The sequence below is a fragment of the Sciurus vulgaris genome (genome assembly GCF_902686455.1).
Source record: "Sciurus vulgaris genome assembly, chromosome: 9".
Classification (NCBI taxonomy): domain Eukaryota; kingdom Metazoa; phylum Chordata; class Mammalia; order Rodentia; family Sciuridae; genus Sciurus; species Sciurus vulgaris.
The window spans coordinates 145,838,251-145,858,522 of record NC_136469.1 but is presented as its reverse complement, the minus strand read 5'-3'; the positions used below and the strand labels follow the sequence as shown (position 1 = coordinate 145,858,522).

The 20,272-nt window shown below is 52.3% G+C and overlaps 1 protein-coding gene and 1 pseudogene across 2 annotated transcripts in view; one reads left to right on the top strand and one right to left on the bottom strand.

Annotated features, from left to right (window-relative positions):
- Positions 1–18,807, bottom strand: part of RNF212 (ring finger protein 212) — a gene marked incomplete at its 5' end in the record, with an annotated part of 45,891 nt that extends 27,084 nt beyond the window's left edge. Inside the window, 7 exons of the mRNA XM_079154902.1 lie at positions 398–449; positions 542–594; positions 1,644–1,702; positions 2,405–2,461; positions 6,724–6,798; positions 13,183–13,244; positions 18,699–18,807. Coding sequence (XP_079011028.1) covers positions 398–449; positions 542–594; positions 1,644–1,702; positions 2,405–2,461; positions 6,724–6,798; positions 13,183–13,244; positions 18,699–18,807 — 467 coding nt within the window. The remainder of the gene's footprint in view (positions 1–397; positions 450–541; positions 595–1,643; positions 1,703–2,404; positions 2,462–6,723; positions 6,799–13,182; positions 13,245–18,698) is intronic.
- Positions 8,812–9,695, top strand: LOC306669298 (aminoacyl tRNA synthase complex-interacting multifunctional protein 1-like; annotated as a pseudogene). Its single transcript has one exon. The product of its transcript is annotated as an aminoacyl tRNA synthase complex-interacting multifunctional protein 1-like (transcript).
- Positions 18,808–20,272: the final 1,465 nt, after the last annotated feature.

The window sequence follows — 20,272 nt, the reverse complement described above, 5'->3', positions numbered from 1 at the left end:
CTGGCCCCCACAAGGCCTGACCATGGGCGCCTCCCTCTGTGCCTTCACTTCTGCCGTATGGGCCCAAGAACAGAGGCCTCCATCCTGGCTCACTGGAGTCTCCCTGCCCAGGATGCTGTCTCTTGTCGTGGTAGTATACCTCCTGGAAGGATGGGGACTGCCCCAGTCTGGGTTTCCCCTAAGACACCAGGGGCAGCACAGGTCAATTCCTAGTGCCAGACTAACAATCAGGTGGGTATAAATGGGGCATGGGTCAGACAGGGTCGCAAAGGTGTCAGCCAGCACAAACAAGTTCTCCTTGGGAAGGACCCTGGTCATGGGTCAGAGGATGGCCAGCCCTTCACTCCCAGGCAGGCCTGGGTCTGTGCACTCTCACACTACCCCACAGGCCACACACCTGTCAGGGGCTGAGGAGTGAGGTGGCAGTAGCAGGCGTCCACTTGGCCGGGCTGGAGGGGTGACAAAGGTGCTTACGTTAGTGCATGCTGGAGTGGTCGGCAGCCTGCTCTGTGGGACTGCTTCCTGGCATTATTCTACTCACTTGAAACTGAGTTCTTCATTGCACTGAAAGCTGTGTGCTGTGATGATCTCACGCTGAACAGATAGAGAAAAGGTACTGAATTAAATGACAAAAATGCACTCCCACTAATTCACCCCAACTGAGAGTGTGAGAAGACTTTGAAACAGCACTTGGTGCTTCCAAAAGGGCTCTCTGGACAAATCTAGCAGCTCCCGCCCCCATTGGTCTGACTGCCCTGCTGCCCCAGCCTGGAAGCAAGATGAAATCAAGCTTTGGCCATGAACATAGCAGACCCCCGCAGCTGCGACCAACAGCCCCTGGCAGGTAGGGGTCCAATATGTGAAACGGGATGGCAGGAGCCATGAACACATCAAGCTTCAAAGGCCAGCGGGAAACGGAGGCAAGTTACTTGATTGCGTTTTATGGTCCAGCAAACCCTAGATTTCTGACAGGCACTGCCTGAGGCCTAACACCTGCACTCCGACTCAGGCCCACTGGGTGCTACGCTGCACGCCAAGGCAGGCTGCTGCACCCCAGGCCGGCCTGTCCGCCCCACTGGGCCTGGCAGATGCACTGAGGCACGTGTGAACGTGGCAAGGCGTGTCTCCATAGTCACAGGGGGCACACACGCACGACGCAGATGATGGCAGCCCAGGCCCAGGCACTGGCGCCAACCTTCAGGACTGTCTGTGCCCGTAGAAGTTCCGTCTGGCCAAATGAGCCAGATAGGCAATCGTGCAACAACAGTGACAGCGCCTCCAGGGTGGCCTCGCCTGCCCGCATGCGACCTTCCTGACATGCAGCTCAACCCCGTGCCTCCTGAAGCAGAGCTCAGCGCACAGGCCTGATTCAGGTGCTCCCTAAGACCTGCTCAATGAGCAAGCTCCGTTGGTTGCCTCAGGAGTTGCTGCATGCCTCCAGGGGCCCTGCTTATGGATTTTATTTCCCTTTTAATTCCACTTTCTTCTTTATTCCCTTATTTCCCCTCTAGCCTTTGCAAGGATTTTTTTTTTTACCTTGACAGAAGTTTCTAGTAAATGAAAGAGCTCTCTCCTTGGCTCCCTTGCTGTTGGTGTAAGAGGCAAACAGGCAGGCTGCCTACTGCTCCTAGGAAGGACCTTACCTCTGCAGCTGCTCCACCTGCAGCACCAACGTCCTGAGAGACTCTTCCAACTGAGAGATCTAAATAAACACAATGACATGACTTCTGTTCTCCAGCCACAACACTTTAAAGAACACATTTCGCTGTCTAATTTCTTAAATCAGCATGACACACCATGCTGGCTATGTGGCACTGGGGTCCACCAGAAAAGCTGAGCCAGAAGCAGGACCCAGACTCAGCACAGTCCTGCGCAGCCACTAGTGCCGAGAGTGGGCAGAGGCCAAAGAATGCCAGCACTGCCAAGTTCCTCGGGGACTCTGCCAGTCAGGCACACCTGTCTACAGGAAGGCCATTTAACTGCACAGAAAACAGAATCAGGTCAGGATCTGAACCTGGCCCTGGCCCTGTCACCTGGCACATGCAAGGCTCTAAAGTAGAGGATTAATTATCAAATCATGTCTGTGCCGTTGGGTTGAGAGCACCTGTCCTCTAGGTGTGCAGGACAGAGAAGGTCACATCTGTGTGGCTGGGTCCACACCACCTGTTCTCTAGGTGTGTAGGAGGACAGAGGTGAGTCCCATGGCCATGTCTGTGTGGGTAGGTCAGAGCACCTGTCCTCTAGGTGGGCAGGACAGAGAAGGTGAGTTCCATTGTCCCATCTGTGTGGGTGGGCTGATGATCAAACTATTTCTAAAGCTTACCCCTTCTTATTGCTGGAAAACAATTTGAAATTTGAACCAAACATTAAACATGCTCAAGAGGTAGCAGATCATCTGATTTACCTTTGTTCTATAGAAGGCTAGCAATCTCCTCCTGTGTTTTTCTTGGAATTCTGACACCTGAGAAGGCAACAGGCTGAGCTGCAGGGGCTGCTGAGGCTCACCCTGCACTTTCTGGGGTAGCACAGGGCTGCAAGGACCTGTGAGTGTCCAACACACTCCTGGTACACGTACTGTCCCACAGGCAGGTTCCACTGGGTAGGGAGCTCCTGTCCACCACGGATGCTTGGCACAGATGTCCCTCCTGAAGGAAGGCCAGCAGGAGGCCAAAGCAAAAACAGATGAGCTGACTCCATGCCAACAGCTGTGTCCCTGGTGGCGCTCCTGTCAAGAGCGGCCTCAGGGTACTCTCACCCTACTATGGGGCACATGACCCTGCTGGGTGAACCTCAGCATGTTGTCGCTCTGACAACGTGACGAGCTGGAGGAATGGCCTCCTGTCCAACCAGCACAGCCAGAAGACATCCTGAGCTCGATACATGGACTGGGGTGGGTGGGTGGGAAGAGCAGAACCAGAAGCCCAGAGAGCCTGGCTGGTCTGGACTAGCACCAGCTATGACTGGAGCCAAGGCTGCTGCGTCACTGGCTTCTGGGCCCAGTGCGGGGGCAGGAACGGTGCTCCGTGACACGGAAGAATAGAGCTGTACTACGAGCAAGGCCTCGGACCACGGGCCCCACCTGACACGCACACCCGGCAAGGCCTCAGACCACGGGCCCCACCTGAGACACACACACCCAGCAAGGTCTCGGACCACAGGCCCCACCTGACACGCACACCCGGCAAGGCCTCGGACCACGGGCCCCACCTGACACGCACACCCGGCAAGGCCTCGGACCACGGGCCCCACCTGACACGCATACCCGGCAAGGCCTCGGACCACGGGCCCCACCTGACATGCACACCCGGCAAGGTCTGGGACCACGGGCCCCACCTGACACGCACACCCGGCAAGGCCTCGGACCACGGGCCCCACCTGAGACACACACCCGTCGCCAGGTCCCCGAGTTCTGCCACCACTCAGTGCACCACCCTGGAGAACAGGGCTGCCTGTCAGGTTGGCGTCCTAGAACTCTCTCACGTCCCAGTACTCAACCACCTGCTGGTGACAAGACACCAAGGAGTGCTCTGCACCTCCCATGGTCCTCGCTCTGATACAAACGGAGCCAAGTGCTGAGGAAAGGCCGTGGTGCCTGCGTTCTGTCTGCTAGAGAGGATATCTCCAGGGGCAAGCCATGCTGGGGGTCAGCTCAGGTCTGTGGGGCCAGCACCCTCCTCAAGGCCCCTGAGCTCAGGACTCAGGGTCTACAAGGAGCACCCGCGGCTCTAGGAGACCAGCTGCAGAAGACAGAAGGTGCTGCCTGTCTGGGGTGGTGAGAAGTTTTGGTGGGTACTGTGCCGGAGCGCGCTGGGAGGTTGTGCATCCTCTGGTGGCAGGTGCACACCTGCACTCACTCCTCGCAGCCCAGCCCCTGCGACTTGTCTCATGGGCCACTCCAGCCCTGAGGGTGGGCCCCGCTCCTCTGGCTGCACACGCTCACAGGAAGGGCTCTGTGGCAGACACCTGCCGATGGTGGAGGGCCAACTGGTATCATGTCCACACTGGAGAGGCTCTGCTGTTCATTCCTCTCTGCCTCAGACTTGCTCATGGCAGGCCAGGTGGAGCTCTCCAAGTTCCAGCCCTGAACTGGGGGCCAGGCGGAGCTGGGAAGTCTTGGCAGCAGACTGACGGCCAAACACAGCTGCCCATCTCCTGTCCATCCACAACAGCTCCTGAACCTGCACAGAAGAGTACCTCACGTGACGACCCTAACCACACAGCACTGTCAGCTTTGGGGTCCACTTCAGGAACCAAGTGTGTGGGCTCCTGACAGTGGGCACTGGGCCGAGGAATGCTGTTCCTGCTCTGCCGTGGTGGTTTCTAGGTAAAGGACCTTGGGGAGGGCAGCATGTAGGCCTCAGTGGCTGACCTGTTCTGTCCAAGGCATACGCTGGCGTAGCAGGACAGGCACAGCTACATCAAGGACAGGGCCACAGGGATGGTGTCCCTGGGTCCCAGAAAGCTCAGAGCCAAGCACAGGCCTCTCAGGGGACTGTGAATGAAGGGACTGCCCTGTGCTGTGGAGTCTAGAGAGCCTCCAGGGAATGGGGGCAGCCCAGACCCCATGAGTCCAAAGCACCACAGCTGCATCCTGCAACCTCACACTGTCCAGGGTTTCTATGGCCCTGACTGTAGGATATTGAGCCCCAGAGACTAGAGACACTGGTTGTGGCCTTGCAAGGGATATTTTATTAATAAAGAAACCGAGAGTCTCATTTTGAAGAGAATGCCTTCTGGATTGGGATGGGACTGTGTTAACCCCAGGGCTGAGGGAGCACTACGCTGGATCAGCTTGCTGAGTGCTGCCAGGGCCCACACACCTTCACGCTCCTGCACACAGCCTGCTGAGAGACCCCGGGAGATGGAAGGCCGAGAGGCAGAATGGGCTGGAGGAAGAGAGTGTCCCCAGAGGCATCTCGAGGTCCTGAGCGGCAGGTGCCAAGGCGTCTGCTGGTTGAGAACAGTGGCTGCTGGGTCAACACACTCCTGGGCTGACTGGTTCACTCCCTGGCGAGAGGCTGGTGCCTGGCCTACAGAACCACAGCTGACAGCCCTCTGCAGGGCAGAGGCTGCTGTGAGAGGAGGTGTTCCTGATGGGCCCAGGCCCAGTGATTCCTTGATGGTGTCCTGGTGCACGTCCTGGGCCTGAGGTCTGCAGCCAGCTCTGCACCCTGCAGTTGCTGCAGATCCAGAGAGCTTTGTTTGTGATGGTTTTATGTCAATATTCACCCTACCAGAAACGGAGGCTGACAGAAATCTGGAAAGTGTTTAGAAGCAGCAAGCCCATACATCAGCTTAAGGAACTGCTGCACCATCCATTTCTGGAGAACTCCGCCCCACACGTGTGAGAAATGAAGTGCAGAGGTTAGTTCAGCCGTGGCTCAGCTGCAGAGCAGCCTGCTCGGAAGGTCGGAGGAGGTCACCAGGCCAGCTCTGTCACTGGACTGGAGCTGCCAGTCCCATGGCCTACCTTGATGCCAACAAGGCACATATGACAGAGTGGAGCCAGGTGGGCATCACCAGGCAGCCATGGTCTGCTGCCTTCTCTCCTGAGAGGCAATGGCCTCCGGAAGCTGCTTGGGGAACTGCCCAGGAGCTACACTGCCTGTGGTTCTATGGTCTATGAGGACCTTCCTATCTCACTAACTCAGGTGACTTCTGGCCTCCAGGGATCTTGGCCTGAGTGTGGGCCTGCAGGATGGAGCAGAAGAGGTGGGCAGGCATGTCTTGCTCTGGGTGCCCACATTATGCCACCTTGTGTTCTGAGGCCTGTCTAGCTGTGACTTGGCTTTTATTGTGTCCTCTGGAGGACCTGGCTGGCACAATCTGCAAGGGGAGTCACACTGGGACAGCTCTTTCCTGGGAAAGTTCAGTCGTCACTTTGGAACAGCTTCCTAGAGAGGGAGAGGTGGTGTGGAGACCTGGCTGGCCGCAGCCTGAACACAGGGCCAACAGCCAAGGAGGACGATTCTGGGGTCTATCGAGGCGGTCACCTACTCATCCTTGGCCTCCTGTCACTGCTGGAAGCAGTTCCTCGCTGTCCTGCACTCACCCTGCCCTCCAGGTGGGGGGCGGTGTGTACCACACCATTAACACTCAGGTGCAGGAGGAATGGGCTGGGGCAGAGGATGAACAGCTCCCCTGCAGACAGGGGGCTGCGGGCTGTGCAGTGACATCAGGGCTGGCCCAGAGGACAATGACACACAGCACTCAACGCTGAGGCAGGAGGGCGTGGTGGGGAGCACAGTGTGTGGTTTGTTGGGACGAGGGTCTGAGGGAAACGGGTGGGGAGAGGAGCTCACAGGAGGCAGGCCTCACAGGAGCCAGAGAAGGGGTGTCAGGAGGAGAGGGGCCCTGGAGCCAAATGCCACCGAGACAGAGATGCAGTAGGGACGTGGGTCCGGGTGAGTATCAGCAAAGGACAGTCTCAGGAAGAAACCTACTGCCCTGAATCCAGAGACCCAGAACCAGGAAGGAGCAGTGTTTCCAAGCCTGAGATTCTCAGGATAAAACAGAGGTGGGAAGTCCTAGCCAAATAGTTCATGTGTCTCAATGTGCCATCGAAACACAAAGAGCAGCAAAATGGATCCAACGCTGTGTCAAAAGTGGAAGTTTTGTGCTAGAAATGCTGCACCTCCAACAAGGTGAAAGGACATCACAGATGTAGTACCTGCTGCTCTGCCAGGACGGGCCCTGTCTCTGAGGTGAAGCACCAGAGCTCACCTGGGAGGTCTCCTGGGAGTACTTCCTGCACAGTCCATCGATGCCCATGAAGAATGCCTGTATGTCAGAGTCAGTCTGAAAGAGAAGCAAACGACTCTAGGTTCACCGCTTCTAATAAAAGCTGTGGCCCTTGTCTAAAAACTGCACTTGAACGTCAAGAATTGACCTTGGATGATGCACATCACCACTCCTTCACCCCGGCCTCCAGGTGCACAGGCGGGATGACTGCCCGCTCCAGGACAGTGCAGGCCAGAGAGAAGGGTTCAGAGCCAGAGCCAGCTTGCAGCCTCTAAGCCTCTGGGCCACACATCCTTCAGTGCCCAGGGAAAAAGTGCTCCAAGACAAGGGCAAGAAAAGGAGGGGACACTTCTTTAGAAAGAGGAAACCAGGATGGGCACTGAAGAAATAAGAAAAGGAATCCCCTGTAGGTAGGAGAAGGTCCCAACAAGAGTGGAGATCTGGGGGTAGTGAGAGCAGAAGGGGGAAGCGCGGGGCCCTGGAAGCAGCCCTGGCAGTGCACAGCGGTATTGTGTGCGCCATGGGGCCCAGCAGCCAGAGGACGACAGGAAGCAGGCCAGCGGAGTGGGAGCACCCTGCAGTTCTTGCATCTTGGGGACAGCCTGCTGCGGCCACCTCTTAGGCTGTCTCATGCTGCCCCGACGGCCTGAGCTGGTAAGTCACAAGTTGCTTGCTTCTGGAAAGGGCCTTCTTGCTGTGTCAGCCACAGTGGAGGGCAGAGGGTCAGGAGTGGAACTGGGCACTTGCAGCCTAGAGTTCTGTACCATGAAAGACAACCTCAGACCTAAGCAGGCCGAGGCCCAGCCCACGTGCCAAGGAAACTCCCTAACCAAGATCCCTGGGGTCACCTTCACAGCACAGCCTCATGAACTGCATCTTGATCTGAGTGTGAGGTGTACTCTGACTGTGGCCATCACTCAGTTATTCACTTGTAAGTTTTGTACTTTTCTGTGTTAAACTTCAATAAAAGTTAACTGAATTGACTAAAAATTCTCAAATATTTACAAATTAGTTAATACATTTCTGGATAACATTAAATCACAGAAGACACCAACTAGAAATTTCAAAACTGAAAGATGATAAAACTTGATGCCGGCAGACAAAGACAATGCAGACAAGTTGAACACAGGCAAGTTGTAACCCTACAAGTGGATACTAGGTAGAAATGATGTAAGAATGCTCCATGCCCATTTTAAAGAATAGGAGGAAAAGTAATGAGAATTAACAAATCAGAACAAATATAAAATGGTCAATGGGGCCAAAAATCAAGTTGGAAAGACTGGGCAAGAAGAAAATAAAGTCACGGTGAGCACTATTAAAGTGAAGAGGCATCATCAAGACAGGCCTTTCAGGAAGGGTCACGAGCATAGTGACCAGAAATCTGAAAGTTCAGGTGAAATGCCCGAATTTCTAGAAAAATAGAGCTTACTTAAATAGACCCACAACAAATTAGGAAATTTAAATAGTCTCAGATTTAACAAAAAGTTAGATCCCTATTAAAAACCTCTTCACAGAAAAACCTCCTAGGTTCAGGATCACTCCTGAATTCCACCAAACATTCTAAGACATGACCTTAATTTCACAAAAAAAATTTCAGCTAAAATAAAAAGAATAATAATTTCTAATTTCTTTGATGAAGGCACATTAATTTACTAAAACTTGAAAAGACCATGACAAGAAAGAAAAATCATAGGTCTAGCTCACACATGAACACAGGTGCAAAAAATCCCAAGGAAAACAGAAGCACAAATGAATTCACCCTCAAGTACAATCTTGTGCAACTGAGAAAGACCCCAACTTCTGCCCTCCGGCCCCTGCCCATACTGGCAACAAGATGCAGGGAGGGGGAGGGGGTCCCAGGACGCTGGCAATGTTGGGGGAGGGACTGGAAGCCGAGAGCCTGGTGTGGTGAGTGACTGTGTGGAACACTCAGGCATTGGGCAGGGACACTGCCCTGGGGCTTTTCTCACTGCCACCCTAGGCTGGAGGCTGACCCTGCCTGGTGGCCACTGAGACTGCCTAGGAGCTGCTGTCCACTGCTTCAGGATTTTCTGCTATTTCTTGGAAAAAATGGCAACCAATGATGTGTTCTGAAGAGACTGGAACAAAAGGGCGCAGAGGTGGATCTAATCACCGAGGATCAAGCAGCAAGTCGCTCTTCTCAAGGGAAAGCTATTTTCACAACATTAAGAGAAGAAACTTCGAGTTGAAAATGCTGAACTGAAGAAAGACACTAAGGCACTGAAACAAGAGCTACTCCAGCAGAAATTCAAAATGGAGTGCACGAGGCAAGTACCATTCCGATGTGCACCACACCGCACGTTCTACGATTTCTGAAAATGGGACACAGTCCACACCAGTGATGACCATATTTTCTAATACCAAAGAATAGATAAAAGGAGGGGAAGAAGAAGAAAAGAAGGTGAAAGGGAAAAGTGAAAAGAAAGGAGAGAGGAGAAAAACCAGCAGTTGTTAGCAGGAAGTGCTGCTGACTGAGCCCACATTGCTTCCCGTCTGGATGGAACTGGCTGCATCATTACTGCCAAACGCACTCTGAGGCAGCCTCTATCTGTAGGAGTAACTGTTGGAGAAACAGCCCAGGGGCAGCTGTCAGTGGCCTGGTGGATCATGCTCCTCTTGAAGAGAACTGGATGGTGGTTTTACTCTGTGACCAGAAACCTGCAGAGACAGGGTAATGGTGACGTGGGCTCGTTCTCCAAGGAAAGCTGATTTTGGCTCCTCCTAAAGGATCTGTTCCTGGAGACAGAATGACTTTTGATGCTTTCCCTGGAGAGCCTGACAAGAAGCTAAATCCTAAGCAGACCTGGGGGCAGATTCAGCCTGCCCTGCACACTAACGATGAGTGTGTGGCCACCTACAAAGGAGCCCCCTTTGAGGTGAAAGGGAAGGGAGTGTGCAGAGCTCATACTGTGACCAGCAGCAGAATCAAGTAGAACAAAGTGCTTCCATCAATGAAATGCACTGGAGAATAAAAGGAACATGTGTGTCACTTATTAAAAAAAAAAAGTCAACGTGATTCACCACATGAACCAGATGGAAAAGGATGATACTTTCAATACTGAGAGAAACATTCTTTTAGGCTGGGAATGGTGGTGCACACCTGCAATCCCAGCAGCTCAGGAGGCTGAGAGAGGAGGATTGCCAGTATGAGGTCAGCCTCGGTAACCTGAAGAGAACCTGTCTCAAAATAAAAAATAGAAAAAAAGATCTGGGGATATTCTCAGTGGTAAAGCACCTCTAGGTTAAATCTCCAGTACCAACCCCCAAATTTAACACTACTATAATAGTACTCTAAATCATCAAATACCTAAAAGTAGTCCTAACAATGATGCCACAGCCTGAGAAAACTATCATACATTACTGAAAGAAACTGGAGAACATCTAAATAAAGGAGGCACATGCCATGTTCGTGGGTTAGAAGAGTCACATGACATTAATGTCAATTCTCCCTATACCAATATAGTAAGGACAAAATTAAAATCCCAATAAGATTTTGCGTGGAAACTGATAAATTGATTTCAAAACTTTTATGGACATGCAACGACTAACGCAGGCTAACTGGTGTATCAAAACAACCCTCCATCTCAGAGGCTAACTTCTGGGGACACTTGTTTCCTGCCCACGGGACATTCGAGACTGTGCTCAGAGGCTGGCCTTCCACACAGGCCCTTGGGGCCCTGGCCTCCGTCAGTGGCTGGGCTGCCAGAAGGCTTCTGTCACAGACCAGGCCTAGAAGTGACCTTTCTTTTTTTTTAATTTTTAAAAATTTTTTCGGTTGTTGAGGGACCTGTATTTTGTTCATTTATTTACATGTGGTACTGAGAACGGAACCCAGTGCCTCACACATGCTAGGCAAGCGCTCCACCACTGAGCCACAACCCCAGCTCGGGAAGTGACCTTTCTTGCTCCCGCCTGTACTCCCACCATGCTGGGCACACAGGGAGCAAGGGTGCATGTCCTGGGACAACCACCTGCCTGGCCTGGGGTCATCCTGCTTTGGTCCTGACCTCACTCTTGCTCACACAGAAAGCCTCTTTCCAGAACACCCTGACTGCCACTGTCACTGTGTTCACATCACGGCCCAGGTTTTAGAGGATGTGTGATCCCTCCTCAGGTCCAGATGTCATCTAAAACTTACAAACCAGAAAGACAAGGAACATCTCTGGGTCCTTGCCATGACCCAACATCCAATGGGGCCTAGGGCAGGGCAGCGAAGAGACACTGCCAACAGCACAGGGAAGGGGCACACACGGCTGTCTGTAGCAGGCCTGGAGCTCCTCCTCAGCAGAGACCTCTCGGGGGGCAGCCCTCTCTGCTTTCTGGGGCAGCTGTCTGCTCTGCTGCAGCTTTGGGTTCTGCGGGCAAGGGGTGAGTGGTATGCCCACCATGCTGTCAGGCCCTGTCACTCCAGATGCAGAGCTCACCGCCCAGAGCGCTCCCATCCTGACTGCCCTGAAGGCTTGAGCTCAGTGCGTCTGCTCCCTTGCCACCAGTAACCCGACCGTTTTGTGTGGGTGACGACCACGCCCACTTAGTGACAACTGTAAAATCTGTCATTGCACACCTGGCGCAGGCACAGCGATGTCTGCACAGTGCTGGCAGGGAAGCCTTGAGCAAGGACTGGTCAGGACAAAGCCAGCCAAGGCACTGCGCTAAGGGGGAGCACCATCGGGAGGCTCACCCCTGGGTGTGCCAGGCAGGGGTGAAGCTCCCAGGGTCACAGAGAATAGCCGGGGACTGTCTCCCAGGGACCTGCAGAGACCTGCAGAGACCTTCGGGCTGTGGGGCATGGAGTCGTGGCCACCTGAGAGAACATGTTAGTCAGACAGCAGGAAGGCCAGGCACCAAGTGGAAGCACCTGCCTGAAGGGCTGCTGGCTGGGGACCAGGAGGCTGCCAGATGCCAGGCGACACAGTCTGTGGGCATGAGGGGCATTTGGGTTTTACTTCTGGAAGTTGGAATTCACGACGGCATGACTCTGACCTACATTCAAGCAGACCCCGCTGGCTGCAGGGCACAGAGAGGGAAGGACCAGCAGCTCCATAAGGGATGGAGTGATGGGAAGACAGACTCTGAGAGACTGTCTAAGGAGGGCCCAGTCTGCTGATGGCTTAGAACGTGGGTCAAGAGAAGCAGGAGTGACCACGGTGTTTTCAACAGCTTCGCTTGCTTACACATTGGGAGGGAACAAAGGAAGATGGATTCTCTACAAACACCCAAGAAACCTGAGCAGTCACCACAACACAGGCCTGACCAAGAAGTGGCCAAGGAACCATAAGACTAAGAACTGACCATTAAAATGACTGTGGAGCTGAAATGTAACACTTAAGAAATTTTTCAAAAAATTCTTTCAAATAATTCTTGAGCTAAAAAATAAAAAGAACCATTCGTAAAGTATCTAGAAATGATTGAGAAAGGCAGTACTCAAAGTGATATAGAAGCACAGTGCACAGAAAGAAGTAGAGGGTTTTAAATACATCAGGAAACAAGGGAGAAAGTGTCCTCCACATTCAAACAACAGGCTGAGGGCCCAGCATCCCCCAGCCTGGAGCCTGGAGCTGTCCCAAGGCAGGCCCTGCCACAGGGTGAGCAGAGCAGAGCAGCAGCGTCAGAGCGCATGCCGCCTTGCATTGACACCATAGGTTATTTGTATGAAAAATCTAAACTTCTAAATTTTTTGCCCTTGCTTTTCCGCTTCTAGGAATATATGCCATAAAAATATTCTTCCAAGTGTGGAGAGAGATTGGAGAAAAATATTCACTGCAAGGTTTGTAGGAACACTGAGAATGGGGAAAAACCACAGACTCATCAAAAAGAAAACACTGAAATATTATGCAGTCATTTCTAAGAGAGCATGCCCCACGCAACGTCAAGTGGGAGAACATTTCTGTAAAAAGTACATCACAAGTGCATGCAAAACAGGCACCAAACTCCTGGATGCTGCTCTCCTGGGAAAAGGACTGGCAGGACTGACACATTTGCCATTAGAATTTTTTGGAGAGCAGGTGTAAAAGAGAACAATCATTTGTTACTAAGTTTATACCAAAGAACAAGGACAGAACCAAAGGCATCTTTTGAGGCCCCTCCAGCAGGGTTTTGAACTCCTTCACACACATGACCTCAGGGAAACCTCCCCTCTGAGGGAGCTGGCCCTGTGCTGAAGACATTTTTCCAACCCACTTCTGTTTCCAGGGGCACAGCACAATCCAACAAACCCTGTACCAGGCCAATCCACGCCTGAGAAAGGAAGTTGTACTGAGGTTTTAGAAATAAAATCCTAACTGAACTTTGATTACTGAGATATAAGATCCAGTTTAGTCAATAAAGCAGATGAAAATTTTAGCTATCACATGTGACTAAAAATCTCAAATTGAAAATACTACTGTGATTAATACTTGAACCCAATAGATTTCAACTTACATGTTTTGAGAGCAAAACTGTACGACAAGGAACTCTGCAAATCAAGCACTCATCCTTTTTACCTATAAAACAAAGCAGACCTTAGTGCGCTGCACTGCAGTGCTTCTCTTCACATACCATGCAGATGTTCCAAGGCTCCTTCACTCTCTTACAGGACGTATGTCTCCATGCAGCCTTGCAGCACCCACACAAGTCCAGGCCCAGATGGGGGAGGCTGTGGAGAGCTGAACAACTGACACCACTATCCCTGTCCTCCCACTTGGCAAATATGCCCCAACTCAGGACCAATAAGAGATAACAGGTAAGGTCACTTTCCCACAGACACTCATTGTGACTAAATCATAGAGTGATGTCCTGAACTAAAATTCCAACTATCTAAAGTTCAAGTGGCTGCTCCAACCCACCCAAAAGATGGAATGAGTTTTATCCTTCCCTACTCGGCCTCCCCTCAGGACACCACAGGAGGCACTGCCCCAGGGAAGACCAGTCTCTTTCACTCACTGGGTACCATCTCAATGTGCTCCCGCTGTGAGCCAGTCCTAGGGCCTGAGCAGGAAAGGTGAACACGCCTTGCCTGCCCACACCCAGCTAACCCACCTGCCCAGCTCCAGCTCCAGCAGGAACCCACCCTATTTCACCACCTCCTCTTTGTGAAACTTACTGTCGCTCTGGAAAGCAGGGCTCCAGTAGCTGGCCCTTACTTGGCACCAGCTCTCCGTGGAGGCACCCGAGCCCCAGGTCAGCATGTGGCCTGGCCACATCCTGGACTCCCGTGGTACTCAGCATCACTAAGAAGTCAGCCCCTTCCCAAGACCAATGGAAAACCCCACTGGCCACTTCCTCAGGCCCTCTGGTTTCTGTTCTCCACTGGTCAGCTTGGAGCCCAGGTCCACAGGTGTCCTGTCCTTCCAGGGAGTACACCCAACCCAACTGGACGAACCCAGCTGCCTGCCTCTCGCTGGTCAGTGCAGCTGGGATGGGAATGGGGATTCCACGGAGAGGTGGTGCCACAGATCTGCGGATCCAGTGCTCCTGGGTCTGCCATGCTGCTCTGCGACCCATCTGCTTTTCTTGGTGGTTTTCTCCAGCCTCTGTGGGGATGTTCACATGAGGGACAAAAGCAGCCCCCACTCACGATCCACTCTGTTTCCCTGCCTTCTCTGGACTCACCAGCAGAACCTCCAGCTCACTGCCTCCTTCCTCTCTATCTTGCAAGTCTGTGTGGTCATCTGCCCCCTCCCCCAGCTCCCTGCACAGAACGGGAGTGTGGGTGTGCAAGGAATGGTACCTTCTCACAGCCTCAGGAATGGCCTCCTTCCCTCTTTCCACAAACATATAAGATACTACCTCCTAAGAACATCCACCTTAGACAGCGTGCCCCCGCACGTTCTCTGTAGATTCTGGAACAAGGAAATTCCTCTTGTGCAACCCCACAGCTAGAAGCCGCTCAGATAAAGATTACAGAGACGTCTCATAAAAACCCAAGTGTTCTGCTGGGGGAGGAGGGCTGAGACTCAACAGTGGAAATCATTCACAGCTCAGACAGACAAAGGGATTGATTTCTGATACATAAATAGTGCTTCTGAGGCAACTAGAAAGAAACATTCCAAGAAGAAGCTGAAAGGACCCTGAGGAGCAACAGCAAAGGCGCCAACAGCCGGTAAGTGTGTGAAAAGAATCCGGGCCACGAATGAAATGCAAAAGCCAGGAGGGCAACGGCACCACACATCATCACCAGGGATCCAACTGGCACACCTTTCTGGAGGGGAGTCTGGCCTACCTTAATGTGCACACCCCAAGGCTGGAAATTCCACCCCTACAGATGCATTTCAAAGGAAAAAATCAAGTGTGTAGCAGCAAAGTGTCAGAAAACCTAAATGTCTTCTAATAGGGAATCAACTGCAGGGCATGGTAACTAAAAGATCTTTTCAAGCCTTAGAAATGAAACGGACTTATTTTAAGGGGAAAGATGCCCCAGTAATCAATGAAAGCAGATTATAATGGCATACACGTACATATATATCACTTTTTACTTAAAATTTTGCATCTACAGGAAAAAGTCTGGAAGGATGTACACCAGAGCTTAAGGAGAGCTGGTGAGCCGTGGATGGCTGGACAGCCGCATCATGGCTCTGCCCACAGCCCTGCTTTTCACCTGGATCCGGTGTGCTCCCAGCACTCAGTGTCTGCGGCTTTCCGGAAGAACCTCAGCCAACTGAAACCTGCTTTAGCCTCAGGCTTCAAGAGCCAGAAGAACCTGGGAATTTCCTCACGTCCCAGGCCTCTACCAAGCAACTGCTAACAGGATACTGTGGCCTCAAGAGCTGCCACTGAGCCCTGTCTCTGTACTCCCAACACCACAAAGGCAAACGTCTCCATCATTCTAATGTCACCCCATATCTTTAGTGACTGCTGCCACAAGCCCAGCACATGCACCCAAACACTGATCTCTGTCTTCACTGGGAACTCCAGCTCATCAACACCCCTACTTTCTATCTTACACCCACCTTTGTTCTACTTTCACTTACCCTCTTCAAGGTGATGGCATCTTCTAGTTGTCTCCCCCTTGGTGCTTTCTATACTCGAGTGACTTTAATTACCATCTCCATATTTTTTGCTCCAATTGTAGTTTTGAATGTACCCTAAAATCTCAAGTGTTAAAGGTTTGGTCCTTAGCTGGTGGTGTTATTGGGAGGAATGGAAACTTAAGGAGTTTAGATGAAGCTGGAGGAACAGGCAGCTGGGGAGTATGTTTGTGAAGGGTATATTATGTTCCCAGCACCCAGTTTCCCGTCTCCTATGAGGTGGGCCACTTTGTGCTTCCAGGGCTCCCTGACATGATGTTCTGCTTCACCAGAGGCCTAAAGCAACGGGAGTCAGATGATCATGAACTGAAACCTCTAAAACCAGGAGTCAACATTAATATTTCCTCCTTTCAAGTTATGTCTGGCATAATGTCACAGAAATGGAAAGTTAACACAGAAAATTGGTACCAAGAAGCAGTTTGTGGCTGTGACTGTAACTGATCATATGGTTCAGAAGTCTTCACAGGTGGTTTGTGGGGAGATTCAGAAAAGTCTGAAGATGCAGGCTAGAAAAAGCTTAGAACACTTCAAGCAGAACTTAATGTGCAACTAGTGGGACCTCAGAAGACTAGAATGCTAATAGGAATGTGCACAGTAGAGACTATGCTCATGAAGTTTTAGCTGGAAATGAGAATTCTATTGGGAACTGAACTAGATGTGACCCATACATTTTAGCAAAGAGCATATCTGCATTTTGTTCATGCCTGAGACTGTGCGTGAAGCTGAATTTAAAGGTGATGGACTAATAAATAGGGTGGAAGAAATCTGAAGGCAGCATGGCATTCAGGCTGTGTCATGAGTATTGCTGGCTGCTTTCAGTCAAATTTATAGTAAGAACTGACAGCAAAAAGCTGAGTGGAAAGATCTGAAAAATTTGCAGTTTGGTCAGAAAAGGAGCACACTTAAAGTTGCAGGCAAGAAGGGTGCAATTGCTGAAGGGCTTGGCACCAGCAAAATGAAACCAAATGCTTTGCACTAGGACAATAGGGAAGATGCCTTGAGGTCATCTCAGGAACTGGCCAGACCCCCACCAATAGTAGCCTCAAGAATATGAAAAGAATAAAACTTGTTTGAAAGACTTTTCTTTGAGAGGAGTGTGCCTGGGTGTCCTGCTCCCATGGGCCACACAGAAGTCCTTCCCCAGTATGTGTTTCACTGTGTTCAGTCATCAGGCACTCAAAGGTCACTGCAGCCACTGTCTAGGGGGCCTGACTACTGTTCAAACAGACCCTGGCATTGTGCATGAGGTGCTGGTTTTGCAGGCATGCAGAATGTGGGAGTTATGGGGTTACAAAACTTCACCAAGGTTTTAGGCAGTGTAGTAGGCTTACAATGCCTGAAGGTAGTCCCAGAGAAGGCAGTGTGTGGAGCTATGAAAATAAAGCCAAAGCTGCAATGGAGACCCTAGAGATGCCAGGAATGGACCATCTCCAGAGCAAAGCCACAGACAATGAGCAGAGTTAGTGCAAAAGTGTGGCCATGTGGGATGCAGCCAGCAAGGCCACAGGGGCAGGTTGTCCAAGACCTTTGGGGCCCACATCCCATCACCACATGGACATGAGCTGAACCTGGAGCTATAAGATTTAATGTTTGCCCTGCTGTGTTCTGGACTTGTTTTGTTCTGATACTTGCTTGGCATTCTCCTATTCCTTTCTTTTGGAATGGGAATGATTAACCTGTGTCACTGAAAGTTGAAACTGTGCTTTTGATTTTTACAGGGCTTACAGCTAAGAGTCTCAGAGGAGACTCTGGACTTGGACTTTGGAGTAATGATGGAACTGGTGACTATGGGAATTCTTGGGAGATGGACTGAATGCATTTCACACTGCGAAGAGGGCATGAGCCTTTGGGGGCTAGGAGCAAATGTTAGTTTGGATCTGTAATATACCCTAAAGGCTCATGTGTTGAAGGTCTGGGAGGTGGTGAAAACGTCGGGAGTTGGGCCCTAGGTGGAGGAAGCTGGTAACTGGGAGCATGTCCTTGAAAGGTGTATCTTGTCCCCAGTCTATTTAATGGAAGCAAGGGTAAACAGCTTTGCTGTACTGTGTGCTCCCCACCATGATGTTCTGCCTCACTACAGACTCAGACACAACAAAGCCAGGTGACCATGGACTGAAACCTTTGAAGCCATGAGCCCAAATAAACCTTTCCCCCTTTTAAAAAATATTTTTAGTTGTAGATAGACACAATACCTTTATTTTGTCTATTTAGTTTTTTTTTTTTTTTTTTTTTAATGTGGTGCTGGGATTAAACCCAGTGCCTCACACATGCTAGGCAAGAGCTCTACCACTGAGCCTCAACCCCAGCCTCCTTTCCCTACATGCCCATCAGTCCAACTGATGAGTAAGGTGAGGTGTACCCTACAGTAAGGACAGATGAACCACAGTATGCACGCTGAGAGGAACCTAGCAAAGGGAAAGCATGCATGCTGTATGCTGCACAATCCCTCTGGGGGTATTACAGTCTATGGTCATCCACGGAGGCAGTCAGGCAGCGGTCCCCAAGGGCCTTCAGGCTTGGCCACGAGTCCATTTCTCAGGTAGTGCCATTTTGTGAAAACTTACTGCCTTTGTATTCTTGTTCTTTTTCCCTGTATGAACTCTATCTCAACATAAAACATTCACAGAAGAAAATTTAGGACGTCCCTGACTGTGTGACCATCTCGCCTGCTCCAAACCAGGGGTTCCACGGCAGCAGATGTTCTGGGGGGCTTTGAAGTTGCCATACTCCCTGCCCTGCCCCTGGGAACCCCGCCCCACACTCCCTGACCCCTCTCTGAGGGACCCATTCCCACGCTCCCCCGCCCCACACTCCCTTGCCCCGCCCCCTCCCTGGGGGACCCCAGCCCCATGCTCCCCCGTCCCTCCCCGTCCCTGGTGACCCAGCCCCACACTCCCCCACCCGGACCCTCGGGCCCGGCCCCACCGAGACCTTTGCCGAGGCAGGAGTCGCAGTACACGTGCCCACAGCTGGTCAGGCTGAAGGACGACTTCCTGCTCGGCGACTGGAAGCAGTAGTTACAGAACACCCCGCTGGCCATGCTGCGGCGCCCGCCCTGCGCCCAGCGAGGCCCAGGCGCGCGAGGTCCTCGAGGCTGGGGCACACCTCCCAGCGGGCAGGCAGCTCTGCGCCTGCGCACACGGGCCCTGCAGCCTGCGTGACGCGTGCGTCCCGCCACAAGCCGCGCCGCCGTACCTACGCTCTGGGCGGGGAGGCGGCAGCTCTGCGCCTGCGCACGCGCGACCCCGCGCCTGCGCACCGAACGCGTCCCGCCACAACGCACGCGGGGACGTGCGGGGACGTGCGGGGACGTACGGGGGCCGGGGGGACGGGAGGCGGTTGGTCCCGCCAAACCCTCGCGGGGGAGAACGCAGCGGCGGGGCGTCGTGTCCCTCCTGGGAGGGCAGCAAAGGACCCAGCTGTCCTCTTCGCTGTTAACGAAAGCTCAGCCCCGGCCGCCGTCGCCCATCCAGTAGGAGGAAAGGTTTTGAGGAAAAAAGAGCGTTTCACCGACTTGCGCGCACAGCGGCCCCCGGCCCGAGGCCGTGCCCACCGCCGGGCACAGCGGGCTCGGAAGAGAGCTCCGGAGGGCCGCGCCGTGCCTCCGGTCGCGCCCAGGGTCTGGTGCCCACCGCCTGGAGGGAGCGCCCGGCCCCGCGCGGGCGCCGTGGCTAAGGCGGGGGGCAGTGCCAGTCTCTTCCCGGGGGAAAGCCGGCGGGGAATGAGCCCCTGCCGTGGGCTGCACTGGGCACCGGCCGCCAGGGTCAGGGAGCGGGCAGGAGGCCTGTCCTGGAGGACGGAGCGAGCCACGACCTGGCGGGCACAGCCACTGCCCGGCGCTGGGCAGAGGCTCCGCGTGCCCCCAGCGTGCGGTCTTGACTTAGGGAAGGTCGTGTCCCTTTTAAAAATAGTAGTTGGGGGGAGGGGCTGGACTATATTTGCAACTTATATTGAATATATAATTATTTCAAAATTAAAAGTTATGAAGCACAAAAGTTACTTTTAGAATAAGAGGTCCACTCAAGTAATACTGGCCGCCTGCAAGGGTTGGTGGGAAAGTGCCGGGCCCGCCAGGGAGCCAGGAGCAAGCGGGGAAGCGGGGCCGTTTCGGGAGAGGACTGGGACAGGGTGTACTTGCTCTTGGCAGAAATCGGGCACTATGAGTGCAGTCTACAACCTGGGCTCTCAAGATTTAGTATGACTGAAAGAAGATAGAATATCTCATTAGTAACTATGTTGAGTGTGTTTTAAAATGGTAATATTTTTGACATATTTGGCTAAATGTATGTCACTAGGGTTGCTGTTACTCCTCTTAAACATCCTTTTTATTGTGGTGACCAGAAAATTTAAAATCACATATGAGGACACATTGTAATCCTATTAGTGCTGATTCATACCAAACTTAAAAAAAAAAATAAGATAATGTGCTTACTTTATAAAATTCAGAAGCTATATTGTTTAAGTAATATTTTATCAATGTTGCAATTCTGTAACATTGATTTCAA